The sequence below is a fragment of the Neoarius graeffei genome, chromosome 3 (assembly GCF_027579695.1).
Source record: "Neoarius graeffei isolate fNeoGra1 chromosome 3, fNeoGra1.pri, whole genome shotgun sequence".
Taxonomy (NCBI): Eukaryota; Metazoa; Chordata; class Actinopteri; order Siluriformes; family Ariidae; genus Neoarius; species Neoarius graeffei.
The window spans coordinates 10,862,989-10,876,168 of record NC_083571.1 but is presented as its reverse complement, the minus strand read 5'-3'; the positions used below and the strand labels follow the sequence as shown (position 1 = coordinate 10,876,168).

At 42.7% G+C, this 13,180-nt stretch overlaps 1 protein-coding gene across 1 annotated transcript in view; it reads right to left on the bottom strand.

Moving 5' to 3' along the window:
* Nucleotides 1-1,882, bottom strand: part of unc93a (unc-93 homolog A) — a 42,208-nt gene extending 40,326 nt beyond the window's left edge. Inside the window, exon 1 of the mRNA XM_060915799.1 lies at nt 1,793-1,882. Within this exon, the coding sequence (XP_060771782.1) occupies nt 1,793-1,882 (90 nt within the window). The remainder of the gene's footprint in view (nt 1-1,792) is intronic.
* Nucleotides 1,883-13,180: the final 11,298 nt, after the last annotated feature.

Here is a 13,180-nt window from a genome sequence, read left to right as displayed (position 1 = left end):
AAGGATTAGACTTTCTTTTTTTAAAGAATGACACAACTTAATTTTTATCAATGTATAGCTACATTTTAATGTTGTGCAACATCCATGAAGTAAGTACTTTCCTGATATCACTTCAATTACAGCAGCTATAAATGAAGTTAATATGCTAAGAAATGCAACGTATTGAACACATTGCTATAAAGAACTGACTCTAGAGACTTCTTATCTCATCTCATTATCTCTAGCCGCTTTATCCTGTTCTACAGGGTTGCAGGCAAGCTGGAGCCTATCCCAGCTGACTACGGGCGAAAGGCGGGGTACACCCTGGACAAGTCGCCAGGTCATCACAGGGCTGACACATAGACACAGACAACCATTCATACTCACATTCACACCTACGGTCAATTTAGAGTCACCAGTTAACCTAACCTGCATGTCTTTGGACTGTGGGGGAAACCGGAGCACCCGGAGGAAACCCACGCGGACACGGGGAGAACATGCAAACTCCATACAGAAAGGCCCTCGCCGGCCACGGGGCTCGAACCCGGACCTTCTTGCTGTGAGGCGACAGCGCTAACCACTACACCACCGTGCCGCCCGAGACTTCTTCTATAAATGCTAAATAAGTAAATAATAAAACTTATTGTTACCATATGAATGATTACATTTTTTTTCTTTGGGGTGGTGTAGGGGTTAATACTGTCGCCTCACAGCAAGAATGTTCTGGGTTCGAGCCCAGTGGTTGATGGGGGCCTTTCTGTGTGGAGTTTGTATGTTCTCCCCGTGTTTGCACGGGTTTCCTCCGGGTGCTCCGGTTTCCCCCACAGACATGCAGGTTAGGTTAATTGGTGGCTCTAAATTGACCATAGGTGTGAATGGTTGTTTGTCTCAATGTGTCAGCCCTGAGATGATCTGTTGACTTGTCCAGGGTGTACCCCGCCTCTCACCCATAGTCAGCTGGGATCGGCTCCAGCTTGCCCGCGACCCTGCACAGGATAAGCGGTTACGGATAATAGATGGATTTTTTCTTTGTTAAATAACATTTTTCTTTTTAAATCAGTATTAGTGTTAGATTATGTGAGTGTCTGCCATATAAGTTCGTGTATGAGCTGTATAGAAACAATAACGCATTACAACAAGCGCATTAATATAACTTTGTGATAAATATGTGTCATGTTGGTACCAAAGAGCATTCTCGAGTGTTTCTGAAGCATATCTCCAAGAGCGCACTGCTGCTTGTGGGAACGCCTGTCATTACAAATACCTGTGTGTGTGTGTGTGTGTGTGTGTGTGTGTGTGTGTGTGTGTGTGTGTGTGTGTGTGTGTGTGTGGAGAAAAGCCTTTGTTTGTAATGTTCAGCGTCTCACTTTTATTTTAACCCATATCATGTAGCTCGCATTCTTCATTTGTTTGTTTCCTATGTGTGAACTACACTACCGTTCAAAAGTTTGGGGTCACTTTGAAATTTCCTTATTTTTGAAAGAAAAACACTGTTCTTTTCAATGAAGATCACTTTAAACTAATCAGAAATACACTCTATATATTGCATTAATGTATAGAATGTATTAAATGCTTGAAATGCCCAATGTATTAAATGCTCAAAATGGCCAGAAAAATGTCTTGACTATATTTTCTATTCATTTTACAACTTATGGTGGTAAATAAAAGTGTGACTTTTCATGGAAAACACAAAATTGTCTGGGTGACCCCAAATTTTTGAACAGTAGTGTATGTCCATCCATCCATCCATCCATCCATTATCCATAACCACTACTGTCAGAGATGTTCGTATAGAAAACTGAGACACAATTACCTGTAGACTCTGCAGTCCTCCATATGCTGTAAACAAGAACAAAAATCCAAAAGACACCACAAGCACATTTTTGGTATTTCGGCTTATCATTTTGGCAGATTAAAAATTCTGTAAATAGAAAAAAAGAGCGAAACGCCACAAAATATCAGAACAGCAGCTCACAAGGAGATAATTTCTGACTGGCATATGTCAGATTTCCACACACTTCATATACTGAGGAGCTGCAGCTCGTTGTACTGGAGGACAAAGTTCGGCACATGGGAAACATAAAGCTGTGAGCGGAAAAGCCTGGCTTTTTTTTTTTTTTATACCAGAGAAGCTCGTGTTTTCAGAATCAGGGAGTGTATGGTACTAGATAAACTGCCAAAGCATGTTGCGCTCTCTCTATTTGGCATATCACTGCAGTGAGAGCTTTTTCTTAAGTCTTCAAAGTTTCTCAGGAAGAATTACAGTAGTGGTTTCCCATTGTCTTCTACTGGATTATTATAGTGGTTTTCTTCTCTCAACCATTCACAAGGGGAAGTTAGAGTAGCCAGTTAACCTAACCATGTCTTCGGAGGAAACCAGAGCATCCAGGAGAAACATGGGGAGAACACGCAAACTCCACACAGAAAGGCCCCCGTCTGCTGCTGGGCTTGAACCCAGAACCTTCTTGCTGTGAGGTGACAGTGCTAACCACTACGCTGCCCAAAACATGCTGCTAACATAGCGGTGTAGTGGCTGGCTGCTTTATGTCCCAGGGCGCCCTCATATCTGTGTTACCTTCTGGCTCTCCCTTTTAGTTATGCTGTCATAGTTCATTTTGACAGAGTCCCTGCTTGCACTCATTGCAAAATATATCCTGTTCTTACTCATTCGGTAACACTGGGCATACCTAACAACCTGTGTTTTCTCTTAACCCCCTGTCTCTTCCCTCTGTCTGTCTCTCTCTGTCGAGTTACATGTCGATCCTGAGACACCAGTAAGATGCTGACCTCTTCTGCTCCTCGGACCTGCCTGATCCATCCTGATGCCCTACTTCTGGCTGGAGCCTCATCACGTTGCTCCTGTGGAGGACAGCCCCATACGGACAGTCAAAAGTCACACTTGGAAGATCGCTTTGGACACTTACAGTTTTGCTACGATGACTGAGGCTACAATCACCATGATAACTTTAGGACTGCAGTTGTCATGAACAGTTTTGCACTCAAGTCACCATCAATGAACAGTTTATAACCCCAATAAAATAGACTTCATATTAAAACGAGAATGAATTTCCTGGTTACACAGTTATACTTAGTGACTCTATAGGACACTGTTATAGAAGAGAGTTATTTATAATCATGCTATCTGTTCTCATCCAAATGAAGATGGGCTCCGTTTTGAGTCTGGTTCCTCTTAAGGTTTCTTCCTCATGTTGTCTCAGGGAGTTTTTCCTTCCCACCATCGCCACAGGCTTGCTCATTGGGGATAAATTAGCTCATGTTTAAAGCCTTTAATTTTCTGTAAAGCTGCTTTGTGGCAATGTCTGTTGTTAAAAGCGCTCTACAAATAAACTTGACTTGAACATATTCATGAGTGAGCGAACTGAATGAGTGAAAATATTTTCACCACAAGAAGTTAAATTTCATGTCTTTGTGCCACCATGTAATGTTCTTTATATTATATGGACACATTCACCAAGAAAAAAAAAACATGCAAGTTAATCAAAAGAATTTTCATTTTGAACCGGTTCGCCATTTTGATAACGCATGTCTAGTCAGTGGGAAAACACTGGGAGTGACTTCATCGGAGTGAAATATCGGGAATTATTATCCATTCAGGCCACTTTTTGATGGAATAAAAATGTGTTCTATTCCCTTCTAGCAGGTTCCATTCATTTGGTTTGATAGCATGCAATATTATTTACATATTGCTTATCCTACGTGTATTACGTCGCTCTACCCGATGGAGAATGAGCGTTGAATATGGTTTATGATACTGCATGGTTGTCAAGACAACATGACATCACACATTGGAGTTGATTCGACTATCCAATGAGTTTTCTGCTGTGCATGTGCTAAAGCATTTCTTTGTTCACCAGGAAAGACAAAGACGTGTTGAACACCCGAAAGGCAACCAAAACTTCATTAGATATTCGTCACGCATATTTACAAGAGAAAAACATACCAACATACATTGAAAAACTGGAAAAGGGACATGTCGGAGATGTAAAACTTCCGCACTAGCGAGTGACTGTGACAATTTGTAAACAAACATGGCCGCCAGGTTTGCTTCATTAAATACAGAAGATTTTGAGAGAATTTTGGCTGCCAGGTCACTTCATTGTTGTCAATGTTGATTTTAAAATTATAGTGGTGCTTGAAAGTTTGTGAACCCTTTAGAATTTTCTATATTTCTGCATAAATATGACCTAAAACATCATCAGATTTTCACACAAGTCCTAAAAGTAGATAAAGAGAACCCAGTTAAACAAATGAGACAAAAATATTATACTTGGTCATTTATGTATTGAGGAAAATGATCCAATATTACATATCTGTGAGTGGCAAAAGTACATGAACCTTTGCTTTCAGTATCTGGTGTGACCCCCTTGTGCAGCAATAACTGCAACTAAACGTTTGTGGTGACTATTGCTCAGTCCTGCACACCGGCTTGGAGGAATTTTAGCCCATTCCTCCATACAGAACAGCTTCAGCTCTGGGATGTTGGTGGGTTTCCTCACATGAACTGCTCACTTCAGGTCCTTCCACAACATTTCGATTGGATTAAGGTCAGGACTTTGACTTGGCCATTCCAAAACATTAACTTTATTTTTCTTTAACCATTCTTTGGTAGAACAACTTGTGTGCTTAGGGTCGTTGTCTTGCTGCATGACCCGCCTTCTCTTGAGATTCAGTTCATGGACAGATGTCCTGACATTTTCCTTTAGAATTCGCTGGTATAATTCAGAATTCATTGTTCCATCAATGATGGGAAGCCGTCCTGGCCCAGATGCAGCAAAACAGGCCCAAACCATGATACTACCTCCACCATGTTTCACAGATGGGATAAGGTTCTTATGCTGGAATGCAGTGTTTTCCTTTCTCTAAACATAACACTTCTCATTGAAACCAAAAAGTTCTATTTTGGTCTCATCCATCCACAAAACATTTTTCCAATAGCCTTCTGGCTTGTCCACGTGATCTTTAGCAAACTGCAGATGAGCAGCAATGTTCTTTTTGAAACATGTCTCTATGAGGGTGTGCCTGAGTCTGAGGGTCCCCAAACACACTCCGAGGACCTGGCCTGATTGGGTGGCCTTTGCAAGAAGCCCCGACCTCCAGGCCAGTTACACAGCGGAGGTGAGAGACCACTTACACCTGCTGGCCAAGGAGGATGAGCCTCGTACAACATACGGGCAGTTTCTCACCACAATTCGAGGAGGCAACAAGGAGGTGGGTGATGATGAAGGAGAGAAACAGAGCTTCCCCCAGATCCAAGCACCCGGAGGTCACAAGGGCGCAGGCAAGGGTGGAGGAGGCACATAGGAACTTTGAGACAGGGGACTACAGAGAGCTGGGAGGTGTTGAACGAGGCCAAACAACAACTGTTCAGCACCTACGACAGGATCAAAGGGGAGGAGCTGATGGAGAAAGTGCGGAAAGTGGAGGCTGTGCATGTAGAGCGGCAATACAAGGAGTCATGGAAGATCATCAACGAGACAAGTGGGTGCAAGAGGTCGAGGGAGGGACAACTTGCAGGCTGCAGTCCAGCGGAGAGAGTGACCTGCTGGTTTATCCACTTCCAGGATCTCCTCGGCACACCCCCGACAATGGCGGGAGATGAGGAAGAGATGCCTGCAGTCCTTGCAAATCTCGAAATTAATGATGGCCCCTTCACAACTACGGAGTTTGCCACAGTGAAGTCCACTCTGAAGCAGGGGAAAAGCGCTGGGCCAGACGGCATCCCCCCAGAGGTCCTCAAGAATTGTGATCTTGACAACATCATATTGGAGATCTGCAACCAGGCTCTGATAGAGAACATCAAGCCCGATATATGGTCCCTCTCCAACATCATCCCGGTGCCCAAATCTGAAGATCTGTCTAAGCCAGACAACTATTGTGGCATTAGCCTGAACTGTGTCATAGTGAAAATGTACAACCGCATGATACTAAATTGGATCTGGGAGGCCATTGACCCCCACCTGAGGGACAACCAGAATGGGTTTAGAAAGGGAAGGTCCACCATATCCCAGATCCTGGCCCTAAGAAGAATCATCAAGAAGGTGAAAAAGAACAACCTCACAGTGGTCCTGTGCTTCATTGATTTCAAAAAAGCATTTGACTCAATACACAGAGGTATGATGATGAAAATCCTTAAGGCCTACAGAGTCCCCCCCATCTACTCTGGGCCATAGAGGCCATGTACACAGGCACAAGATCCAAAGTAGTCACCCCGGATGGTGACAGCGAGGAGTTCGACATCCTGGCAGGGGTGCTGCAGGGAGACACACTTGCCCCCTTCCTCTTCATCATAGCTCTGGACTACACGCTAAGGAAAGCCATGAGTGGGTGGGAGCAGGAGCTTGGCTTCACAATTACACCTAAGAAGTCTAGAAGAAACCCTGCTGTTGTCCTGACAGACCTGGATTATGCGGATGACATCTATCTGATGTCTGACTGTGTGGAGCAGACACAGGAGCTCCTGAGTAGAGTGGAGGCAGAGTGTGCCAGGGTGGGCCTCAGGCTGAATGCCAAAAAGATGGAGGTTATCACCTACAACATCCCCCTGGACCACCCACCTCTTGAGACAGCAGGGGGCAGTGCACTGGCAGAAGTCAGTGACTTCAAGTACCTGGGCTCCTGGGTTAATTCCTCTGAACAGGACCTTAAGGTGAGAAAGACACTGGCATGGAGGGCCCTGAATGGCATGAACAGTATGTGGAACTCCAAAATCCCCCGACACATCAAGCTGAGCTTCTTCCAGGCGACTGTTGAGTCTGTCCTCCTGTATGGCTGTGAGAGCTGGACTCTGAAGCCCTCCATGCAGAAGTCCCTGGATGGGTGCTACACCAGAATGCTGTGTGCTGTGCTAAACATCGACCAGAACCAGCATATCACCAACAAGCAGCTGTATGGAGGGTTACCAAAGCTCAGCGAGAAAGTGGCGTCAAGGAGGATGAAGCTCACTGGCCACTGCCATAGACATCAAGAGCTCCCAGCCAGTAGACTGGGGCTATGGGAGCCAACACATGGGCGGTGGGCACGAGGATGTCCCACCCCAATATACATGGACGTGCTGAGGAGAGATACAGGAGTGGAGAGTTCTGGGGAACTGGCCGGATGTATGGAGGATCGAGACGACTGGAGACTCTGCTGTCAAGCTCGTCTGAGGACGACTTAATTATTATGCTAGCTGAATGGACTATATCTGATATACTACTCAATGCCAGCCAATATTATTTAACTATATCCCTCAGATCCATGATGTATTTTGTATGAAAAATGCAAGTTTTTCAACACGAGAAGATAAACTTCATAACTTCAAGCCAACGTGTAATTTTCTTTTTATTATATCAACACATTCACAAACAAAAAGTACCCAAATTTATCAAAACAATTCACTGATTTCCTCATGAGTAACATATAGAGATTTATGTCCCAGTTTTGGTTCTCCATGTCCCGGATGGAGCTCGTATAAACAATACGAGTGGTGTATTTCCCAGTCAAACACTGCTGACTTCAATAAAAAGCAATATAATTACTTTACAGTATCACAGAAACAGGATCTGATGTGTTTACAGCACTTCTGTGTTTAGTGCCGGTAAATCATGTGTAACATGTTCAGATATGCCAAGTTATAGTTTTAGTTAATGGTTATTTGTCACTACAATATAATCATTATTTAGTTATGATTTTTTTATCACTACAATACAATGTATCATTGCAAGAGCAGCTGAAAGTTAACTTGTGTAAACTTAGCTCATGTAAAAATAGTTATTGGTTATCCACACAAACTGATATGGTTTTGCTTAACTATGATTAATAAACTATAAACACATTCATAACATGCTATAATGCCTTATAATTCATAAGGTATTGTAAACATTCTGGTAATTCTGTATGGGTATGCACTACACTTAATGATAATCTTTTTTAAGCATTTTGAATTCTTAAAGCGAGACGGCCTTTTGATTTCATAAAATCGGTGAAATTTAGTTCCCTCTGAAATTTGGTCATTGTGATATGTGTTTATTTCTGTAATATCTCACAAAAAAAGGCCATTCTGTGGCTGGGAAGTTATTTAATTTGAGGGGATTCCTTAGCAAATAATGTGCATGAAATTACTCGCTTCGCACAGTCAAGCAGACAGAGGAAGTCCATGTGCACATGTGCAGGTTTACCTTCTTCTTCTTCTTCTTCTGGGTTTTACAGCAGCTGGCATCCACAGTGTTGCATTACTGCCATCTACAGGTTTACCTTTGACCGTGCACTGACAGTTCCATCATTCTGTCGCTAAACAAACAGCTGATCACACCAAGGTGCTCGCTGACTGCCAATATTTATTAGTTTGGTCCTGCATTTCCTTTCCTTCATATATAGCCTAACGTCTTTTCTTCTCGCTTTCCATTACTGTAGTCAGCCTTTCACGTTTTATGCGCACACTCACGTCCTCCATTTCCCTCTCCTGTTTCAAATTTGTATCCCACAATGCCTTGCGCGAATGGGGAAAGCCCACCACGTGATACATGACGTAGTATCTTGAATTGATTCATGGTGAAGCAGGAAAAAATAGTGGAGAATTTAGTGGCTCTAACTTCATTAATTGTTCTATTTTTTTAACTAATAAAATTGGAAGTCTGTGATTCAAATTCAATAGCTTTCGGTCCACTAAACAAAAATAATGGGTGTCAGGGAAAATTATTTTTATGACCTAAACTTGAAAAATCTGAAAGGCAGTCTATCTTTAACATACACTATATGGCCAAAAGTTTGTGGACACCTGGCCATCACACCCATATGTGCTTTGAAAATTGCATTTCAGATTGGTATTATATTAACTTACACTCCTCCAGGAAGGCTTTCTACTCGATTTTGAAGCAACTTTTTGGCAACAATTTGGAGAAGAACCTCATATCATACATGTCAACTTATACGGAATGTCCGTATTTTATACGGATTTGATTCAATAAACGTAGTATACGGGCGTACAAATAAAGTTATACAGATTCTTTAAAAAAACTTCAATATTTATTTAGAGTTATAATCAATTCCCACGATGATAAAAGAGCGCATAACATTTACAAACGTACTGTACACCACAGAAAGCACAGACAGCCAGTAAAGAGTCTTATGAAATTGGGCGTTATCTTGTGGTAGCGAGACTTCGTTCCACTTTTGATCATGCGCACACCGCATTGCGAGAATCCCGCCAACCGTGAAGTAACATTTTGTTTGAAAAGCGTATTTCCACCTGAGCAACTTTCAGTAGCGACTGAAAAGATTCTTAATGGGCACTCCGGCAAAGAAATTCAAAACACAATACAGCGGTAGGTTTCTCCCTGAATGGAAGGACCTTTTCAATGGCATAATCCAACCGGCAGCCTCCAAAAACGAAGAATACGCACACTGCACACTGTGTGTGCGTGACATCAAAGTTGCAGCATCAGGAGTGTATGATGTGAAAGAACATTTCAAATCGAAACTACATCAGCGGAATGCAAGCCAAAGGCAAAATCAGCCACTGATGACAGTATTTGCGCGCTCAAAAACTGATATGCCAACAACTGGAAAAGACAGAAAACACAAGGTAGTGGGCGTTTTAGTTCAAGTTAGGCAGTGCTCTGTTTACCCCACAGTAATGCTGATTGCAGGGGCGCAGATAGGATTTTTGAACTGGGGGGACTGAGCTGTCAGCAAATGATTCCATTTTGTGTAAATGCATATATGTACTGAAGCTTCAATATACATTAGAATTGTGAGTTTTCTAACTGAATGAACATTGGTAGACAAAGGCCTACCTGGTCAACACTAGCCATACATGATCAAATTGTTATTTGTCTGGTATGTTAATCACGCTCCAAAACTTCATGTCTTCTGCATGTTTTATTTAAACATTTGCTGATCTCAGCAGGATGAAGAATCTCATCACAGAAACTTTAACTGTAACTTCTAACAAAAAGGGAAATGTCCAAAAATTAATAACAAAATCAAATTGAAATGATTCACACTCGTGCCTTCATGTAAATGATTAGAAACATAAAATGTGTATGAAAACAGAAGTATAAACACTTGAACAACAGATTCACACAAATAAAAATAAAAAGTATTTTTTCCAATAAACAAAATTGATAGAAAAAAAAATTCCCTCTGCAGCCAAACAAATTTACCGTCTCGAAGCAGACTCAGTAGGTCCCAAAAACATCTCTCCGCCACTTCCCAGTTTAAAAACTGGGACATCATGGAACATGGAATTCTAAAAAAAATGGACAGTTAATGAAATGAAACGAAAACCCCAACGTTTATGCTGGTAGATGCTAGATTTCAGTGCTTTTCCGACTTCAAACTTCCAACTTAGGAGTACAACTGAACGCAACATTAGTCGTAGCAAAAACACCAAATGGATGAGCTGTGCAGTGTTATTAACCGAGAATTACGTGGAAAATTGAATACCTTGCTTTCCCAACTCTGCAAGGATCTGCTCCAGCCTTTCCCCTTCTTGAATCGGTGTAATGTGGATTGATCACTGACAAGGCTACTGCTGCTGCCATTTCAACTTTGTGCTGCAATGTAAGTTAGTCTAACTAACGGAACATTAGTCCTCACTTTTTCTACCTATGTTTGGTGCCTTACGTAGGGACGGTGGGGGGGGGGACAGATAGGGGTCACTATAAATCTGGGGGGGGACATGCCCCCCCCGTCCCCAGTGCCATCTGCGCCCTTGGCTGACTGTGAGAGAGTTTTCTCTCAAGTCAGGAAGATACACACAGAGAGCAGAAAGAACCTGAATGCAGACACACTGACCTGGCCTACTGCAGTGTAAGATCAACACAGACACTTGCTGTGACATGCAGCCTAGTGAGGTATTGGTGCAGAGTGCTAAAAAAGCTGTCATGGAGTACAATTCAGAACATTAGCGTGACACTTTGTGTTTTTGTCAAACATTGGAGCTTTGTATTCATTCTGAAGGTTTATTGTTATTAATATTGAATAAAAAGTAACTGGGATATATCATTGTTAATTATCATTCAAATTTTAGGTAAATTATTTTAATTTGCATCTTATAAGGATTTTATAAGGGAAATAAGGATTTTGGAGGTTGGTTATACAGGTTTGATTGACCAAAGGTTGACATGTATGTCATAGGTGCGATGGTAAGGTGTCCACGTACTTTTGACCATATATGTAGGGTATAAGTAGTATTTGTAACTCATTAAAACAAACTCAAGTCCACTTTGCCTAGTGCATTATGCTTAAACATAGGCACATGCACTCTGTGTCTATGAAGCCACATTGTTGCTGCCCATGCAAAACGAGGCCTGGCGCTGTCCTGCTGAAATAAGCATGGACTTCCTGAGAAGAGACATCGCCTTGAAGGCAACACATGTCTCTCTAAAATCCCAATATATGCCTGCACGTCAATGGTACCTTCACACACATGCAACTCACCCATGCTGTGAGCACTGAAGGCCTCTGCATGCTCTTGCGACAAGGCTTTCGCAGATAGCTTTTCGCAGACAGTTGTAATTTATTGTTGAGCGGGGGAATAGGCGTGCGCTATGTTATTCACCGGCACAACACAAGGGGGCGCGAAGTCGCTAGGAGTAGTTGGTGGGTGTGGTTAGTGGAGTGTTTATCCTCCGGTTACTTATAATGACTAGAACTTTTTTTTTTATAATGACTAGAACTGGAGTCGTATAGATGTACGTACTTCCTCACTTCCTCAATCAACCGCTCTTCATGCTGCTCCATCTTCGCTTGTGTTTTTAAAAATGCCGGTCGTGAAAACAAAACAAACCGGGAAAGTAGGGAAGCAGAAGTGCGTGTACAGCGGATGTAGAGTGGACCAATCAGAGCCCTCTTGTCTGCGGCGCTGTCTGCGAGGCTTCTGCGGTGGTCACAATTTTTGGGAGGTGCGCGCAGAGCATCTGCGAAGGTGGGGGGGCTACGCAGACACTGTCTGCGACACCGTCTGCGAGGACTGGGTTGTCAGCATAAACTGGCCTTGACGCCTCCCGTACCATCACAGATGCTGACTTTTGCACCTTTCTCTGATAACAAACTGGATGGTCGTGTTCACCTTTGGCACTGAGAACTCAATGTCCAATTTTCCCAAAGACAAGCTGAAATGTGGACTCATCTGACCACAGCACACATTTCCACTGTCTTTTGGTCCATCTGAGAAATCAATAGCATTTCTGCCTAGATTTGATGAATGGCTTCCTCCTTACATAATACAGTTTCAGGTTGCATTTCTGGATGCAGTTGGTGGACTGTGTTAAGTGACAACAGTTTTACAAAGTACTCCCAAGCCCATGTGGCTATATTTGTCACATTAGCATGGTAGTTTTTCAGGCAGTGCTGCCTGAGGGGTTGAAGGTCATGCATATTAAACAGCGGTTTCCGACCTCGCCCTTTACGCACTGAGATGTCTCTGAATTTCCTGAATCTTTTCACAATATTATGTACTGGAGATTTTGAAAGACCTAAAATCTCTGAAATCTTGCACTGAGACCAGTGTTGTAGTTGAGTCACTAAACCTCAAGTCTGAGTCCAGTCTCGAATCCCCAGTGTTCAAGTCTGAGTCAAGTCCAAGTCATTAAAGAAAATTTCAAGTCGAGTCTGAGTCGAGTCCACTATTGAGCCGAGTTGAGTCCGACACAAATGGCACAGCTGTCACACACGCACACTCTCTAAAACATGCTAGCACTAGGTTCTGTTCTGCTAGCAATGGGATTCACGATGAACAAGACTCCAACCGCACCATTTGATGGTGGCTGTTGCTGCCTTTATGTGAAACTGTCTCTGCTAATGTGTTGGACTAATGTTCCTGCTTGACTGCCCCATTTTAGTTAATAGGTTACAGATAAAAAGCTTGTTCATCACTCACCAAGCCCCGCCCACTATCAACAGGGCAAATAACATGAAAGAGGGTTAACACTAGCTAGTTCATCACTCAGCAAGCAAGCCCCGCTATCAACAGAGCAATGAACATAGCGTGTCCATTACTTCTCTGGGTGGAGTCTTGCCAAATGACGATTGAAGTTCAAGGTTGTCCCCGTCATCTCCTCGATAGTTCTTGGAACACATAGCAGTGCATTTTTTCCCACTGCACGAGAAGTCTGTATAAGCAAAGCAGACAATCCTAGGGGTGTTCTCTCCAGGTATTTTAGTGCCATTAACGTTAGTTTGTTCCTGAACATGATGT